Below are 20,337 nucleotides of genomic sequence, written 5' to 3'. Positions count from 1 at the left end.
CACGTATCAGTACTGTCCCCCGCATTATCATTGATATGTTGAATTATTGCAAAACATGATCAAGGTAGGTTCTGAGACACCAAAATTCACATTTGTATGGAACTTAAACCACAGTTTTTAGCAAACAGGTTTTACTTTAGATCGCATAATAACTTCTTATGAAACCTTGATTCATCATTTTGAATTGGAATTCAAACATCCAACAGAGTACGGAATAAAAAAAATTCAAAACATGCACATCATCTGGTAAAGTGATGATAATGGTGTTTTGAAACTGCAAAGATCTAATTTATTATGATCGTTAGGAAGAACAACATAATCAACAACGGGTACTATTATGAGATGCTGGAAAATAAAGTGAAACACACATTAAGGTAAAAACATCCTGGGATCTCAAGTATTATTCTGCACGAGAATACCCATTCTCATACGGCTCAAAAGACATGAAAAGCTATTAAAAAATTGGGATGAGAGGTGTTGCTGCATCAACCTTACACCCCTTGTTTTCTGATCTCAGAAAACAATTTTTTTTGTTTTACTGTTGAATACAGTATAAGAATGGCTAAGACAACAAGGTGAACAATTCTTTACTACTGGAATAAGAATGTTCATAGAAAGATGGGACAAGTGCCTAAATGCACCGTGGATTATGTTGAAACATGGCATTAGTTTATTGTTATTGAATAAATAATCATTTTTCTATAAGTCATTTGTCTCTTTAATTGTTGGAACAACCCTTGTATGTCATTTTTTTCACATTAGTTCAATTTTTACAAAAACTGCAAGAAAACCAATGAAAAATTTGAATATTATCAATCTTATTTTTAAATGGAAACAATATAAGTACACCTTTCTGAATTTGAACTAATACATAAAGAAATATAAAGTTTAATTTTATATTGTTAAATTTGATAAATCTGAACAGCAGTTCGTTCATATTTACTTGTTACTGCCAGAAAAAAACAAAGAGAACCAAGTGCATGTAACTTGTTTTCTTAAAAAACTGCTGCTTTGTAAAAAAATCTAAATTAAAATAAATTAATAGAAAATATATCATTTAATATAAAAATAATTTAACTGTAATTTATAATAATAAAATTATTTATATCAAAATGTTTAAATCAATTAATACTTTCATAATCTTGTTCAGTTGTAACCTTAATTTTTTACCCTTCTTCCTTTAAGCAAAACTTGCCTGGTACTTTCATACAACTGTAAGTTAAAGTAGATAATAAAATTAAAATCTATATAAAAAGAAAATAGAAAAAGAATAAAAGAAAAAAGTATAAATTAAAATACTAAATACTGGTATTATTATTAAAATTTAATAAAATGGCACGTCAACGGGTTGCAATAAAACTTGAATTAATGTACTATCATGAAAATAATTTGCTGTAATAAACATCTACATATAAATAAATAAATAAATATATATATATATATATATATATATATATATATATAGAAAACCTAAACAGAATGAAGAATTTAAAAAAAAATATATTAGAAAAATAAATATGGCTGTATATTCCTAGTTCATGACGATTTGGTTCATTATGGTGAAGAACAGATTCATTCCAATGGACTCTTCACAACTTTTGATTTCTCTGTAATTCTTTAATATTTCATGATCTTATTTGCATAAAATAGTGATAAAACAATACAATTACAAAATTTTGTGTTAAGAGATAACATAGCTGTCAAAAATACCATCAGATGTTCACAAAATGGATCGTAGCAGCCTTGAAAATTTTGTAATTATATGATTGGTAAAATTATTATTTTTTTTTTTTAATGATATGTTGAAATGTGGATTTGCAAAATTCTGTGGAAAGCAAAAGAACAATCACTATAGTACTGGTACACTGATTCTTCAAAAGCAACTTTCTCAATATTCAAGACAACTTTTCTCTCAGAAAAATTATTTGTTTTCTAGATTGTCAGAGAATTTTTTATTTTAATGTAATAGTTGCCACACGGCACAACAACCGATGCAGAAATGCTCTGTTTAACTCTGAAACTGTTATGATGCTTGATACAAATTAGAAAGCAGACCCACTTCATTCTGGTTTTGTGTTGCTGCATATGTGCAACCGTGTGCTACACACCTGCTGATGTTGTTCAACTTATTTCACAGGAAACAATTCATTCATTCCTTCTACGATCCAGGCTTAGCAACACGTGTTTTGATATATGATAAATTTAATGGAATTTTCTCTAAAATTTAATTATTTAGAATCATGTAATTTTATTTGTAAATTCTTTTTGTAAAATAAGAATGTTGGCTGAATACAGAGAATTTGAAGAAAAAACTGGATTATATGTATTACCTAATTAGTTAGTTAAATTTTATGTACACAGCAAATTTTAAACATTCAAAAAACTACCTTAAAAAGAATCACACTAAAAAGTAAAAAATCAATTTTTAGATTTTGATTTAGAAGTGGGTGTCAAATTTGAAGTTTGTACATTTTTAATTTGGTACATCAACTTCCAAAAGTTTAAATTTGAAAAAGAAATGATGTTTCAGTTTTTAATACAAGTTTTTTATAAATTATTTTTTAACTTTATTTTATTTTTTTTAATATTATTTAAAATGTGGATAGGACAACAAAAGATGTCTACATGAAAAAAGATGACAAAATCAATATTGATGAATAAATATTTTTTGAGAAAAACTAATATTTCATGTATTTTTTTATCAAACCTAGTATGTGAAGGGGAATATATTAAACATTATTTATTTTTTTTTAATGAAAACATTTATTTTTTAATCAGTGATATTTTGATCAGTTATAAAAGCATGAATTAATTTATTTAATAGTTTTACATAATTGTTCCTTTATTTAAAATCTAACAATTAAAAAATGTGTTATTAATGTAAAATAACAATAACTGTTATTTTAGCTGTGCAAGATAAAACATTTTATTCTGTTGAGAAGTTTCTACATTAATTTTTCTCCTCTAATTTAGGTACCCAAACACTAAAGAATTTGCTACACATCATACCATAGTGTACTGATTGGACTACAAACAATAACAAAAAAGAAATGCCATTCAAAATTTTGTCCAATTTCACCTTAGACATGGTAATGACCATTTCACAGCCTCATAAAAAATGTCACAGTACTCAACCCAAAATTTTTATTTAACATATTGGAAAACTAATTTCTATTTCTGTTAACTGGAAAAAAGAGATATCAATTTTATACAGTTTATCTTTTGTCAGAATACTCCGTAACCAAAAGATGTGGCTGAAGAACCAACTGACCTGTCAGTGAAAATTCATATACATCCAATATAATGCTAGTTATTTTCTGAATTTACTCACGCCAATAAATTTAATAAAGATTTTTCAAATATTAAATTTAGTGATAAAAATGAGAAATTATTATATTAAATAATTCATATAAAAATATAATTAATATCTTTCCTACCTTGAAATAATTAACAGTTTTTACTTTTAACTCCTGAGTTGCACTATCATCGCATAACAAAATAGTTCGTGGATGCTGCTGAAATGCAGAAACTGTCCACATATGGTTGACACCTTCTTCTACAGCTTTATACAAAGCCATTGCTTTACTTACACCAGTTACAAGTATCATGACCTGAAACAAGAAATTTTTTATAAATTAATGCATAAAACAGTTACAAGGAAAAAGCTAACAACAGAATTATATAAAAGAAAGAATTATTTTATTCCTCGCAGTGTGGATTCAGTTTCACATACTACTAAAATTCCCCTACAATTTAATTTTATTTTAGTTTAATTTTATCTATTTTAGTTGTGGATCATCTCAGAATAATTGGAAAGTGTAGCTGGAATGTTTTGGCCCTACCGAGGAAAACTGATAACACAAGTAAATAAATTTTTATTCTGTTTGGAACATAAATACATTATACAATTCATCAATGTAAGATAAATTACAAATATAAACAAATTATAAGGTAAAAGAATACGTATGTTTAAAGACTATATTATTTAAATAGAAACACATAAAATAATATTAAGATTAAATTCATTAAATATGAAAAAATGATTAAGCGTTTATTGAAGATTATTAAACAATTTATAATTATATTAACTAAGCTGCTATCGAAAATTATTTTGAGCACATATTTATTTATATTGTTACTTAAAAAGCATGTATTAATATTATTTCAAAAATTATCAACAAAGTAATATTGTGAACCTGAAGTAATATTAAATCAAAGGTTCTCTTACTGCCAATTTTCTTTCTGATTTCTAATCTAGTCACAGCATTCTCTCAAAAGAAAAAGAAAAATAATCAGCAGATACCTCTTTGAAAAAATGACATATTTTTCTAAAATAAAACAAATTTTAGAGATAGGAAAATACAGAATATGGCAATAAGTAGAAAATACTGCTGTTAAGATATACAACAAAATCGAGTCATTAATACTTTTTTCTCTAATTAGTTTGAAATTAGTAATGATTAAATAATTTATACTAATGGCTAACATGTTAATGTTTTAATAAATCTCTTATCTATTTTATTAATGAATCCTACTACATTATATACTTTATAATAGCTACTGATAGATAAACGTAAACAATTTTACCAATACTTTAGAGGTAATACTTTAACTGGTTTTCCTATACGTCCCTTAATTATTCTATTAATTATATAATGTATGTAGTATTTTTTAATGACCTGTTTATTTTTATCAGTAGATAATTTATCAACTTTCCAATCAGTCTTTATTTTAGTTACTGCTTCATTTATGAGCCCTATTCAGTTAAAAAGCTAAGGTGTGCAGTGTTTTGAGTACATTCAATCGAATAATGCCTTGTAAATCTCAAAAGCACTATGAAAATCAGAACAAAATGTGTTTCTGAAAACAGAACCAAATGTTTATTATCAAAAATATATTGAAAACAGACATTGAGAAACTTTTTTACAAATCGATAGATTTGGATGATAATGCTATGATGAACTGCACCAGCAACTTTGTGCAGTTCTTGTAGAACACATCTTTTTGACACAAAAGCTGATAGAACAAAAGCTTCCAATTAAATTGCATTCCACTGATGACTTTTTTGCATTTAAAGAACTCACGTTCGTAACAAAAAGGCAAAGAAATTTACAATGATGATAAAGTCGTTTATTGTACTGATCTTCAGGCCTTGTTGAACATATTAAAGAACAAAAACAAGTGTCAAATCCTCATCTAAAATTAGGAAAAGATGGAGGTGGATTTTTAAAATTTGTCTAATGGTGCAGTGTGCCCAACACAGTTGGTGAACCCAAATGCTCTAAGTACAATGAAGATATCGCTGCAAAGAAGTTTAAGGATTCGGGAATGAGAAAGTTATTGATAGTAAGTAGCAGTTGCTTCAGATTCTCAAGAAAACTAAGAAAATGTGGATCAAATTTTCTCAGAGTTAGGTATAAGACTTTAGAAGGTACAATCACAACTGACCTCAAGTTGGCAAATATCTTAGCTGGTATCATGTCACACAGTAGTCTATACCCATGTACTTAGTGTTTTGCAAGAAAAAGTGAACTTGAAATTTGTGGCTCTCTCAGATCTTCAAAAAAATGCATTGGAAAATAATGAGAAGTGGTGTGCAACTGGAGCTAAAAAAGAGCAAGTGTAAAGATTATTTCAACTGTATTCATCCACCTTTATTTACGAATAATAAAAGCAAGATGTACTTCGGGCATTATTCCACCGCCCGAATTACATCTAATGCTTGATGTAATCAATATGCATTTTGCATACATGTCCAAAGATTACGAAAAATATCTCTTGCTTGGGCAGAAGCTTGTTATGTTTAGTGTGAAGCTAGTTATGGCCATGGCGTTCCAGCCTCCAAGGATAACTCATGTAAGAAACTTTTGGATAATGTGGACGTTTAGTGCAGCATGAAAAATATGGATTCAGTAAAATAAGTAAACAGTTTTTTATGACTTCAGGAATGTTGTGATTGCATGTCTTAGTATAGTCTCAAAAAAAAATTACAAAAAATATAGTCTTTTAAACAAAGTTACTCCTAAAGGTCAAGCAGTGTTTTTTTACATAGTGAAAACGTGAAAAAAAAATGAAGTGGGTTAGGATTTTTCAGTGAAAAGGTAATGGAATCTGTACACTTCTGATTTCAAATCTTGGGAGATTTACAAGGTTTTCTCCAAAACATTCAGATTATCTGAAAATACATGCATATACCAATACAATAATTCGGATAACTAAATCCAAAGTGCATTTTACAAAGTAATATTAGCAGAGAAAAAAAAATTAATAACTCAAATTTTCTGTGAAATAGATATTGTACACTATTTTAATTAATTGTTATAGAATATTGCATTTACGTGTAATATTATTGTATTTTATTTTTAGCATAATTCCTGTAACTGTGTATTTTTAATAAAAATTTAATAACATTTACAGCAGCATTTTCTATTTACTTGGCATATTCTGTATTCTTATTATTAAAACTGAATTTTTTAAAGAAAAATAATCAGTTTTTCAAAATTCTGTCCACCGATTATTTTTCTTTTCTGTTAGAGAATGCTGTGACACTATAGATTAGAAATCAGAAAGATAATTGGTAGTAAGAAAACCTTTGATTTAATTTTACTTCAGGCGCTCACCGTGAATATTGTTTCTGTAAAAGAAAAGTTTTTAATTGTATTTTAAATAAATTGAGAACAAATTTCTCAATCGGTTCAGCAGTTTTATTAAAAAAGGCAATGGAAGCATAATAAAACTCTATCTTGTAAATTGAAGTATTATATTGAGTTATACAACAGTTCTGTTTTCTGGTTTTGTAAAGACTGATATTGTTACTTTTTAAGAATAAGTGACCATTCTTTTTATTAATGACTGCAGACACAATAATATAAACACAAAGATAATTAACATAATTTTCTAAATATAGGCACCTCTTATACAATACATACTTATGAACACCAGATATTGATAAGAGAGCCCATTTTTTTATTTAAGAAACTTGATTAAACATTTTTAGGAGATGAAATTATACTTTTGATGGGAATATATGTAACTATAATAAATATTTAATAATGATTACAAGCTTAGTGCTTTACTTAGGCGCTTCAGAACAAAACACTACAACTTGAAAAGGATAACATAACTGATTTATAAGTTGTCAAGATTTAGTATGTTCCAGGAACAAAATTTAAATTTGTTTATATTCCTTTTATCTGGTAATATATAAATAAATCTTTGTTATATGGTGTAAGATATTTGGGTTGGAAGAGCCTCAATTGTTAAGTACCACTTTTTCTACACAGAGCCTACTCGTTTTAATCTTCATTAATTAATTATCTTCTTTTTAGCTCACTAATCAATTGAACCTTCATTAATTGCTTGGGCCATTGCTGAAAAATTAATACACTTTATTATCGATAATAATGGTCTTAAACAGATAAGTTGCACTTACAGTTATATTCTTCTTTACATTTGATATCAGGAGGGTTGAAGAGATTATTTATAAACAAAATAATTAATTTAAGCTAACTACAATAAATCTAAAACAAGTCACAACAGCTGCTTGTCATGTCTCTGACCGATCAGAGTACCTTTTCTGGAATAAAGATAAAAGAGAGAATGTACGAGGTGCGACAATAAAGTAATGAGACTGATTTTTCTTTGCAAGATGTGGCAACCCTGCAGCTTGCGTAGGCACACCATCTTTGATTTCGGTCTATAAGCTACTTCTAGTCCAAGCGGCACACTGATGCAACTGCTCAGTCGTGAGTTGTGCTGTAATAAGTGAACACGTGTTTGTGTCTCTCATCACAGAAATGAAACCGCAAAATATTGCGCCAACAGTATGCCATTTTTTTTTTTGCGTTAAATCAGGTGAAAATGCGACGACAACTTATGGTAAGCTTCAGAAGGCTTTTGGAGAGGAGGTTATGTCAAGAGCTCAAGTTTTTCGGTGGCATAAAATTTTTAGTGAAGGCAGAACGAATGTTGAAGATGAAGACCACAGTGGACGACCATCAACCTCACGGACAGATGTCAACTTGATCAGGGTGTGTGAAATTGTACGACCTGATCGAAGATTATCCGTGAAAATGATTGCAGAAGAACTCAACATCGATCGAGAAACGGTTCGTCTAATATTAACTGAAGATCTTGGTAAGAGAAAGATTTGTGCAAAAATGGTCCCCAAAAATCTCACACAACAACAGCGAGAAACACGGAAAAATGTGGCAGCCGATCTGTTAGAGCAAACAGAAATCAATCTAGATTTGTTGAGCCGTGTTATCACTGGTGATGAAGGTTGGTTTTTTCAATACGATCCAGAGACAAAACGCCAAAGTTCGTAATGGTGTTTAAAGGGATCACCCAGACCAAAAAAAGCTCGCATGTCAAAGTCAAAAGTGAAATGCATACTTGTGTGCTTCTTCGATTCCAAGGGAATTATTCATAAACAGTGGGTGCCTCCTGGACAAACACTTAACCGATATTTTTACAAAGAAATTTTAGAAAGACATCGTAAACGAGTTCTTCGTGTCCGTGCCAACATTGCTGATAATTTGATTCTACATCACGATAATGTGCCACCCCATACTGCTCTGTCAGTACAGCAATTTTTAACCTCAAAACAAATTTCAGTACTACCACAGCCACCTTATTCACCAGATATCGCTCCGTGCGAATTTTTTATATTTCCAAGAGTCAAAATGGCGGTCAAGGGACACCATTTTCAAACAACACAAGATGTCCAGAAGCTGTGACGAGGGTCTTGGAGGATATTACAGAAGATGAGTTCCAGAAATGTTACCATCAATGGCAGAAGCGCTGGAATAAGTGTGTGCAATCACAGAGGAACTGCTTTGAAGGAGACAACACTAAACATGACTAAAACGGTAAGCAATATTTTTTTTCACATCAGTCTCATTACTTTATTGTCGCACCTCGTATATCAACAATTTAATAAAAATACATATATGTCCTCAATAATTTTTTAATTTCCTGATATAAAAATTGGCTTACCATTTATTATAAATGAATATACGAGGGTTATTTTTTTTTTCAAGGTCCGATCGGTCACAAAATTAAAACCACATTGAAAATAAAAAATTTTTTATTTGTAACTAGTACTTACGCTATTTCTCTACATAGTCGCCACTTCGATTTAGACATTTGTCGTAGCGTGGTACCAACTTTCCAATACAGTCATCAAAGAACGGAGCCGCCTGTGTTTTCAGCCATGTTTCTACACTGGTCTGCAGCTCAATGTCTGTGCCAAAATGTTGTCCTCCTAGCCAGTGTTTCATGTGAGCAAAGAGGTGAAAATCGGATGGAGCCAAGTCCGGGCTGTATGAGCTTCTTTGTTATAGCTGCAGTGTGCGGCCAAGTATTGTCATGGAGAAAACAATGCCTGATGAATACATTCCTCTCTGCTTATTCTGAATTGCCCTTCGTAGATGTTGAAGAGCGATGCAGTATGAGGCTGCAGTGATGGTTGTGCCACGTTCAGCCTGAAGAAATCGAATTACCGCACGCACTTCACACTTGGCGGGAGATGCTATTGTTGTAGACATGTTTACATGCTAGCTGCGTGTTCAGAACTAAAAGAAGTGACGCGGTGTGATTGAAGGCCATATTAGAGATGCTGTGCAACACATATTTGCAAAGGTTCATCCGATTTTTGCACGGGTTTTTATTTTTCGACCGATCGGACCTTGGAAAAAAATAAACCTTATATCTATTCCGTGCTTTCACAGGCTTTATTCTTCAAGGAATAAAAATGAATTTAATAATCAAGAAAAAATAATTTGTGCGATTTGTAAGCTTCACAAAGCATATGTAATTTTTTGTACCTAAAAATCCTAAGACTGCTAAGTCAATCAATTCATTTAATAAATTTTGACATATAATCAACATAGTAACAATAAAATAAAAGAACTTTACGTTACAAAATGATTAGCTTTCATCTTTTGAAAAAATTCCAAAATATGCCAGAATTAAATTACTAATAGCTTACCAGAAAGTTTGATTTCAATGAATTCTTGTACACCTTAAAACCCATGTATAAGGAAATACTAACAAGCAAAACATATTATAATGTAAATGAATTTCTAAACAATACAGCTCTAATGAAAAATGATGGGAATGTTCTGTTTAAACTTTAATTTCTGATGTGTTTATTATACAATTTACATATACTATGTAACTCAATTCATCTGGACTGCGGAGGATCTGATACGGATGAATTTAATCTACATACCTACTTTACAAACACACAAACTCATACACATTAAACCTTAATCTTACAACCTAAAATTATAAACCTTAAACTCACATTACAAATGAAAAATACAGAAAATTAATGATAAAACTATTTTTAATGTTATACATTAGTGAAAAATTTAAACTTAAGTTATAACAAGATCAATGTTCTAAAATACATTCACTGTCATTTGTGTTTCTTTCAATAAGAGATGGGTGAGCTGAAAGTGGGACTGCAGCTTCAGCTTATATTGTACATAAACATACCCTCACGTATAATCAACAGGTATATATTAGATAGTCTTTAATTTCATGATTTAAAATCTAAATATAATTTCAATATTTAAAATCTAAATTTCTGATCTGAAAAAAATTATAATTAATTCTAGTGTGCCTATCCTAATATTGTATCGTTTTTGGATGATTATGAAAAATGAAATTCTAAAGATTCATAAACAACAAATAATACACACATTTAAAATATTCTGATACCAAAATCCACATCTGCAGATAAGTTAAATCTAGATTAATAGGGTTATACAAAGTATACAAAACTGGACGAATTATGCCAATGCCAGTTTAAGAAGTATAATGTGCAAAGATGGAAAAACAAAAAGTATATGAATCTAATGTATTTCAATAATAGTTGAATTATCACATGAAATAGCAGAGTTAAGTTCCCAAACACTTAAACAGAAAGACTGAAAACACTTAAGAAAATCTGTTTTGTTTATTTTTAGGAAGATTCAGTTTCAGATATAGCCAGTTATTTGAGCCAAACTAATGGAGCTCTGATGAGAATAGATGAAAAACATATTTACATATGGTCTGTTCAGAAAGTATCAACCTAACTTTTTCCCTGAAAAGTATTTGGATTTAAGTGGTAAGTAGATCTCTATACACATGTGGTGATTTTTTGTAGCCTCATGGAGTGGGTCAAATACTGCCAGACGGCAAATGATGAGTATGCTTGTGTGTCAATGCTTTTTGCACTTTGCGTGGAATGGTAGAGAACATGTTGGACATTGCTATAGCATAGTTTGCCAAAAAATTCAGTATGATGTTAAGGCAATTCAGAAATTAAAGAATGATTAGTGCAAAAATGATTGAACTTTAATTGATAATGATTAGCATATCAGAATGTTGTCAATTAGCCAAAATCCAGATATCAATAATAAGGTGTCAAGTTTCAAATGAATGTCTGCAGAAAGACTGTCTCAGAAATGATTAAGAATACCGGTGTTCCAATGATTCTGGAAATACTACTTAAAAAAATTATTTGGTCATTTGCAGAACAGCTACAAACTTTACCTTAAAGCTACTTTCATGTGAACATAAACAAAGAACTACCATATGCCTTCAGTGCTTTTGATTTCATGACAAATATGAAAAATTTAAGTTATCACAGTGAATGGCTTCATCATTTCCAAACCCAAAGAATGCAAAACAAGTCAGGAGTAAGGTCAAAACTAACTGTATTCTTTTCAATGTGAATTTTTAATACTAACGCCGAGTTGTGTATTGTGAATACATAACAGGTTACAACAGTTTTCCACCAGAAACTTATTACTGTCATCTTTTTAATGCAGTTTGGCACAAAAGAGTGGATAAGAGTGAGTCATGCATCTGGCACTAGCATCAAGGCAACCTATCTTTCACCTGAGCCAGGATTTCTTGGCAGGGCAGGTTAATTCTACAGTTCACCAGTCTCAACTCTCCACATTGATCCTTGTAATTTCTAGTTTGCCTACAAGCTGAAGATGCTGTTGAAAGGGTCTTAATATATAGCTAATGAATGTAAGAGCTCAGTCGATAAGCATACCAAAAAAGGAGTTTCGCAAATGTTTCTAGCATTGAAAGAACCACTGCGTTAAGTTTGTGAAGTAACACAAGGAGACCACTTTAAAGATTACAAAACAGGTAAATAGATTTTTTCCCAACCTTCAGTCAGATATTTTACGAACAGACATCACATATAAATCAACTGTCCAATGGAGTACTACAGGGTGATTTTTTAGTCCTGTTACCCAATCGTTAATGTCTGGTAATTTTTTTCTAAGAAAGGGAAATTTTGTTTTGTGACACGAATTTGGTAGCGCTACTCAACCGGTATAGATACGGCAATGTGAGTTGATTCTCCTTGAGCTGTGTAAACTTTGCCGTTTCCGGTTATGTTACGAACAGAATGTCTTTTACCATAGAATGAGTTTTCATTCTTGAACAATATTTTGCTACGAAATTGTATGAGAGTGTAAAAGAATCATTTTCAAATTAAATTTGTTGGTGTTCCTTCGCCAGAAAAAATGTCAATTTCTAGGCTAGCAAACCAATTTTGAGAGACAGGTAGTGTTTGCAAGAAAACATAGTGGTCGACTAACTCGCTTGACAGATGACGTTTTAGAGAATGTGAAAAGTTTACGAAAACTTTCCACGCAAGTCGGTTTGTCATATTAGAGTGTTCAGAAAGCTGCTACAAAATTGAAATTGTATCCGTATCACGTACGATTAGTCCAAGAGCTTCAGCCTGCAGATTTAAACAAGCGATTGCAATATTGCCGTTGGTTTAGGTATCTCGCATGTCGGTTTAGGTCCATGCATGTATAACCACAAGGGGTGGGCATTTTGAGCATATTCTTTAACAATTATGTAAGTAATAGCTTTTTATTAAATCTCTTTTGTAAGTAAATACATTTTTTATTCCACCTAAATTTCCCTTTCTTAAATTGCATTTAAAATTGAGTAACAGGACTAATAAATCACTCTGTGTAAACAGAACTAACCTCAAAATTAAGAAGATATCTTTTAGTTTAGATATCTATTAGATATCTTCAGTCATGATTTTTAATAGTAACTTATATAAATTTAATCTATACTCTAATCTGATTTAATTTTTAATCCTTTTATTCATGTTTATCCATTTTCAACTTAAAAAATATTCAACTGTGATGCAAGATTAGTAAGATAGTGATACAATTCTAAAATGTTAAATATTTTTATTGTAGAAGTATGCGGTAAAGCAAAAGCAAGACAATTATCTGTTACAACGTATTCAATTAAAATATACAAACCTCAGCAGCATCCATTACTGTACCGACCCCTACTGTCAGAGCTGATTTTGGTACTTTATTAAAATCACCATCAAAAAATCTAGCATTTGCTTCTAATGTTGCCTGTGCAAGTGTTTTCACTCTTGTACGTGATACTAAAGATGACCCCGGTTCATTGAATGCAATATGACCGTCTGGTCCGATACCTGATAAAGACATACAATTAATTTCAATAAGAACTGATTTTTTTTTTGTTTACATCTTTATTACTCTAATAGTCCCCTCAAAAAATATACCAACAAAAATAAAATATATTTACCTCCGATGAATAAATGTATGCCACCTGAATCGTGTATAAGTTTTTCATATCGGGCACATTCAACTTCTAAATCTTCTGCCATACCATTTAATAAATTACAGTTTTCTGGTTTGATATCAATATGTTTAAAAAAATTCTGCCACATATAGTAATGGAATGACTGAGGATGATCTTCTGGTAGATCTGGGGAAAAAAATTGATTACAACTTAATACTACAATGAAAAAGTTGTGATTGAAAAACAATCTACAGGTAAAAATTTGAATGTTAAAAAAAATAAATATTATCTGAAAAAAAAAATATATATATATAAAATAAAAAACTACATCTGATTATTTCTAAATTTGTCCATATGCTCTATATAACAGATTTTATATTGGTGGCCGAGACTGAAAAAATACCTCCTATACATTTTACATTTTAAGTATGTTATTATTAATCAGATATTTATGTGTCCTTATATTCTGAAAAAGCACAGATCTCTCCAAAAGTACTAACATAAAGAAAAGAAGAGAAATTATAATGTTATAATTAAGAATTTTATTGTTATAAAGTATAATTCCATTCTTCTTTCCTGTATGTACACAAAAATCCCATACAAAAAACTTTAAGCGTAGCACAAAAATTACTCGCTAAATAAATAAAATATTAATGATATAATAACATTACTGAAACTCTAGTCAAAATTATGTTAGGTTTAATGGTAAACGCTAATTACATAGGCTTTTCTTTTTCCTGTTTAGCCTCCGGTAACTACCGTTTAGATAATACTTCAGAGGATGAATGAGGATGATATGTATGAGTGTGAATGAAGTGTAGTCTTGTACATTCTCAGTTCGACCATACCTGAGATGTGTGGTTAATTGAAACCCAACCACCAAAGAACACCGGTATCCACGATCTAGTATTCAAATCCGTGTAAAAATACCTGGCTTTACTAGGACTTGAACGCTGGAACTCCGAGAGTTCCAGCGTTCAAGTCCTTCTGATTTGGAAGTCGAACTTCCAAATCAGAAGACGCGTTCACCACTAGACCAATCCGGTGGTCTAATTACATAGGCTAATTATAATTTAATCTCTCGTCAAATGTTATAAACAAAGCGAATTCCATAGCAGTGTAGCATATGCACATTAATATACATTATAAGTTAGCTTAAATATTGCCAAAAATATTTTAATTGCTTAAATCAGTCGACATTTTGTTCTGTAATGCTTCAGTATTATGTGGTGAAATATGGAAGCGATTGTTACTACAGCTCCTGCCAGTTGCAAGTTGCATAGCATCATTTATTTTTTACAAGCAAAAGGAACATCTGAAACCGAGATCCACCATCGGCTGTCTGTAGTACATCGTTTATAGTAATATAATAATGAGTGATGGTTTTGTAAGAGAATGGTGCAGGAAATGTGCACATTAGTTTAGAATTAATGTATATGATAAGGAAGGAAGAAGGCGACATCAAACGCATGACTCATTAAATATGGGTGGTTAGCCGTTAGTGAATATTTCTTACCGATGATGTACATTCCTGATGTCCATACATTTGATCCAAATATTAAATAAATGTAACAACAAGGTTTTATTTTTTTAGCCCATAAAATACAAATCTTTTAGAAATAAATAAATATATCTGCATTCATTTTAATAGGATTGACACTCAGAAATGAAAATACACGCTAAGGCTCACACAGGATGAGGGTAGCTGAAATGTAATACACAGTTGCTTATAACTCCCAAATGAAAAGAGTTAATGCAATGAAACAAATATGGCATGAAAGTGCATTTTATTTACTAGAATAGCTTATACTTATTTTCCATGTAATCACCATTTACAAACAGGAGTCAAGTTTCATCTCCAGTTACAAAACTGAAAAGGAAAGTCATCTTCCTCATTATAATAATTTTTCAGAAGGTGTTCACAAAATTTCTTTTGTTGTTATTTGTTCTTTTCTGCTCAGTTTGCATAGACCAACTGTGAACAAATTTTATGGCAGTACAGTCAGGCAATAATGTGTTCTACTGATCTTTCAATATACCTACCTGAGTGGCGATGCATATTTGTGTGATGTGACTGTCACTTTGAAATGATCAACCTATTTCCTTTTGGTTCTTCTCATCATCGGTCACATAAACCGGTTGACCACTGAGAGGTACATTCTCAATATTCATTTTACTGGCTTCTAAAGCAGAAAATTTTATTGCTTACCTATTCATAGTACTTAGATCAACAGTTTCATCACCATAAATAGCTTTTAGAAGACAATAAATGTCACTAATGTTTACTTTTTCTGCTGTTAAAAATTCAGTCACTGCACACTGCTTTAGACGCAAAGACGTAACAGGCATCATGCTTCGAATGATATAAAAAATCATATTTTCAACAACTTGACCAAGAAAAATTATAATTATTTTTTACAGAGATAATTATGCTACTCCTGCTGGAATAATAATTTCCATACTATCTGAAAGTGAATCTATAATTTTAAAGTATTATATTTCAGCATGAAGTTAAAAAAAAAATCAGCTACGTACTACAGAAAAAAAAATACAAACCTACATACTCATCCATATTGAATGTTCTAATGAACTTAAATGAAATTTTTCCCGCAATGAAAAATTCAATTAATTTTTTATACATCCCCATCGGTGTGCTTCCTGCAATATAAATAAATGGACAAAAATAAATACAATAATTGTATAATACGTTAAATAAAATTTATAAAAAGAAATTATTTATAAACGTTCATTACTGCATCACAAATTTTAAACAGTTGTAAATAAAATAATTTTTATTTTTTATGTGTACTGTTGTTATAACAGATCTGCTACCACAAGAGGATGTGAACAATCATCTGATTAAATTTTCAATCACTATTTAAAAAACTCTTGCTATAATAACTAGTATGGAAATTTAACAATCAAATGAAGATTAAATCAGAAAAATCAATGTTACTCACTTATTTATGAAAAAACTTTCCTTTTTCTTAATGAACATTTTTTTTTTGAAATTGTTCAATAAATAATGACAAGAAAAGCATCATAGTTCAATAACTAGCAAAATAAAAGTTACAATTAAAAGCTCACAACATCCTTATTACCAGTTAAAAATATTGTTCAACTAACATATTAAAATATGTAACGTCTTGTGCTCTGTTAACCATTAAAGAGCTGGATCCTTCTAAACAAATGTTGACAGTTCCGTGTCCTATGGAGTAATAGATCTGCTGTTCATTCCTGACATAATATATTATATATAATTATATACTGATCTAAATAAAATATTTTTAAAAATAAATATGTTATTTCAATAAATTTTTATTAACAGTCTTTCATCTTAAAGTTTTATGAACTGGTAAACAGCTTAATTCATAGATGTAGGATCAACGTTAATGGTACTTTTTCTTTTTTATCTTACATTTTGCGTCTTATCTAATTTCCTATTTTTCCTTATATTTTCATTTAAAAAATATACTACACTACAATTGGCTATAGCCAAATCAAAATTTTGCAACTGGTGCTCTCTAATCAAATCAACTGTTCATAAGATAGAAAGATAGAATCAATTTAATTTAATACCTATCAAAGCAAAATGAGAATGTTATCCACTGGACAGAAGGTCTTGCCATGGGTTCACCTTTATCAGAAATATACATTCAACACTTTGAGAAAATAAATAGTACATGACATTACAATGATACGGTACATGATATATGTAATGTACCGTGTGTTTCAAAATGAATATCAGGATTTTAAAGTTAAGTAATAGTTATTAAGTTTTATATTGATAAATTATACACAAAACGAAAGAACAACTCAAACAGTTTTTCCTGAAAAAACTGTAACAGTTTTTTCCTGTTTAATGTGAACACCATTTGTTACACAGCACACATCCAGTAGATAGGAGAGTTCATTCCATACTTTAATCAGAAAGTATGGAGTAACTGATGCGACAGCTGCTTCGATCCTGTGTCTCAAGTTTGATAAGTCTGCTAGGAACAGCGGCACATACACTTGATTCTTTATAAACCCCCAAAGAAAAAAATTGCATGGGGTCAGATCGGACAAATGTGGAGGCCATGGCAAACAAGCACTGTCATCTGGTCCCCGGCTACTAATCCAGTGGTCAGGAGAATTTCATTCAACCAATCACGTACAGCGTTATGCCAGTGAGGAGGTGCACCACCCTGTTGAAGAAAGAGCCACAGTTGTAACATATCAAAATAGTACATTCCAGACACACTTGCTTCTGTGAAAAAGAATGGCCCGTAAACTTTCCATTGGGATACAGAACAAAAAACCATTCAGTTTTGGGGAGCCATGTTTATACTGCAATATTTTATGAGGATTTTCTAAACCCCTAGATACGCACATTATGAGTGTTTATTTTTCCATTAACATGAAATGTTGATTCTTTACTGAATATGACACGATAAAGAAAGTCTTCATCGTCAAAATGCATCATTTCATTTGCTGAAGCTAGGATGCAAATCATAATCCACAGGCTTTAAAGTTTGTAACACTGTAAACTATATGGATGCAGTTATAAGTGTTTCCCTAAAACCTTCCACATAGATGTCACTGGAATTGCTAATTTGTGGCTAGCTTTCTTAATCGATTTCCTACAACTACACACAAAAGATTCTCTTACATGTTTAACATTGTCTTCAGACACACTTGGTCATCCCTTTATACTCTTCCCTTTAAAAATATAGTCAGTGGTTTCAAATTGTTTATACCATCTATGAATGTTATTGTCACTCGGGGATCACAACAGAATGCAAGAAGAACAGTATTACATATTACATATTTATACTTTAGAAACTGCAAAACACAGAACGCTTTCTGTTGGGGGAGGGGGTTGCCATCTTTGCTACTAGTGTTTTCAAATAGAAGGTACAGGAAGTTTATAAGCTTGCACACAGCTGTAACTTTTTGAGTTACTCTTTCATTTCATGTCTAATAATTAATCAACATACGTGAAACTTGAAAAACATTACATCGTTTTAAAACTCTGATATTCACTCTGAAACACACTGTGTTATGATGGGTAAGATATATTAGGGACATATAATGAGGATATAAAAAATGAACACATTACTGTTAAAAATAAACTAAATATGTATAACAAAAACTTAAAATTTTAAATATGAACGTGAAATAAAATGCACAATCAACCATCTAGATATAAATATTGAAATAAAAATGTGAATAAAATTAATAAAGAGATTAAATATATAAAGGAAATTGCAAATGTATATGGATATAACAATGATCTCATTGACCAATTATATAAAAACTATAAATAACAAAAATTCTCTAAAAAAAAGAAAAAAAATATATATAGAGGTAAAACCATCAAATCTTCCATTAAGAGGTTTTCAGGGCACTTTAATAATTATAAAAGAGGTAATAGTAAGTTTTCAAATTTAACTAATCATCTTATAAAAAATAAATATACACGATTACTGTTATTTACAATAATTGAAATAAATAACAATAACAGAGAAATGATATTCTTGAAAAAATACATATCAGTAAATTTAAATGTAAATGTAGATTACATGTAAACCAACTTATATGTATAGGCAAGTAAACAGTATGGAAACCCCTCAACAACTTTAAAACCGAGATAGAATACTTTTACATTTTGACGAGAAATAAAATTTCAACCCCTTCTTGGGAGATGGCTCAGGGGTTGTAACTCAAATATTTTAAATGGTAACACCCTTTGTGTGATAATCATTTTAAAAGTCTTTTAAGACAAGAAAAATGGTATAAATAAAAAGTTGGTATATCTGTATCCAAAATGGCGGCAGAGTAAAAGTCTGGGTTTTGAAAATTACTAAATTTAGTAAGTTCAAATTAACAAATTAAATTAAAAAAAAAAATTAAACTGATTTAAAATTTATTTTTAATAAATAATTTTAACAAAATTATTTGTTACCTAATCATGATGATCATTGATAATCTCTTGAAAAAATGAAGCTTACTTCACTGTTGTGTAATATTCTGTTTAGTGATTATTACTCCACTGCTAAGTTTCTTATGAGAATTTATTGTGATTGGTTGACTAACTGATTTTGTCTACCCTTACTATGTTTGTAAAACACTTTTGATATTTACATCTTTTTTACCTTAATTGTAATTGCTTTTTTACTGAATTAATTTTTTTTGTTCTAACTGCCATAGCTACCAACATGTCACTTAGTGAACAGGAGAGGGTCACACTTTTAATGAGTGGCTTTGGTGATAACAGTTAGGTGAAATTTTGTCAATCGTTCAATGCAACATTTAATGATCCTAACCCTATTTCAAAAGGTACAGTATCAAAAACCAATTTGAAGAAACAGGGAACATTAATAATACGGGAAAACCAGGGAGGCCTAAATCTGCAACAGATTTATGCAAAAATTTACTGAGATCATCATTCCTCAACTTAGATTGCAGCATGAGAACATAACATTAGCGATTTGAACATTAAAAAGTGAAAATTTCAAACCCTTCAAAATTTGTAAGGTGCAAGAACATAATAAATACGACTACGATTGATGACTTGTGTTCTGGCAAAGTTATGATGAACAATATTTGTGCAGATCCTAATTATTAAACAACATATTTTTAGCGATAAGGCCACATTTATTTTACAAGGATTTGAATCTCAGAACTCTTGACTTCGAAATCAGCTGATCTGCAATGACAAGTTAACCACTAGACTAGCCCAGTGGGCTTTGTTAA

At 30.3% G+C, this 20,337-nt stretch overlaps 1 protein-coding gene across 3 annotated transcripts in view; it reads right to left on the bottom strand.

The window, feature by feature from the left end:
• The window catches only part of Oscillin (glucosamine-6-phosphate isomerase Oscillin), a 38,995-nt gene that overhangs the window by 13,654 nt on the left and 5,004 nt on the right, over positions 1 to 20,337 (bottom strand). For all 3 annotated transcript variants that reach the window (XM_075379156.1, XM_075379155.1, XM_075379154.1), the window contains exons 3-6: positions 16,156 to 16,257; positions 13,603 to 13,785; positions 13,305 to 13,489; positions 3,438 to 3,611 (exon numbers count right to left, since the gene is read on the bottom strand). In XM_075379156.1, the coding sequence (XP_075235271.1) occupies positions 3,438 to 3,611; positions 13,305 to 13,489; positions 13,603 to 13,785; positions 16,156 to 16,257 (644 nt within the window). The remainder of the gene's footprint in view (positions 1 to 3,437; positions 3,612 to 13,304; positions 13,490 to 13,602; positions 13,786 to 16,155; positions 16,258 to 20,337) is intronic.

This window comes from Lycorma delicatula, chromosome 11 (genome assembly GCF_047948215.1).
Source record: "Lycorma delicatula isolate Av1 chromosome 11, ASM4794821v1, whole genome shotgun sequence".
Taxonomy (NCBI): domain Eukaryota; kingdom Metazoa; phylum Arthropoda; class Insecta; order Hemiptera; family Fulgoridae; genus Lycorma; species Lycorma delicatula.
Note: the sequence above shows the minus strand (reverse complement) of the source record. Positions and strands in the feature narration are given on the sequence as shown.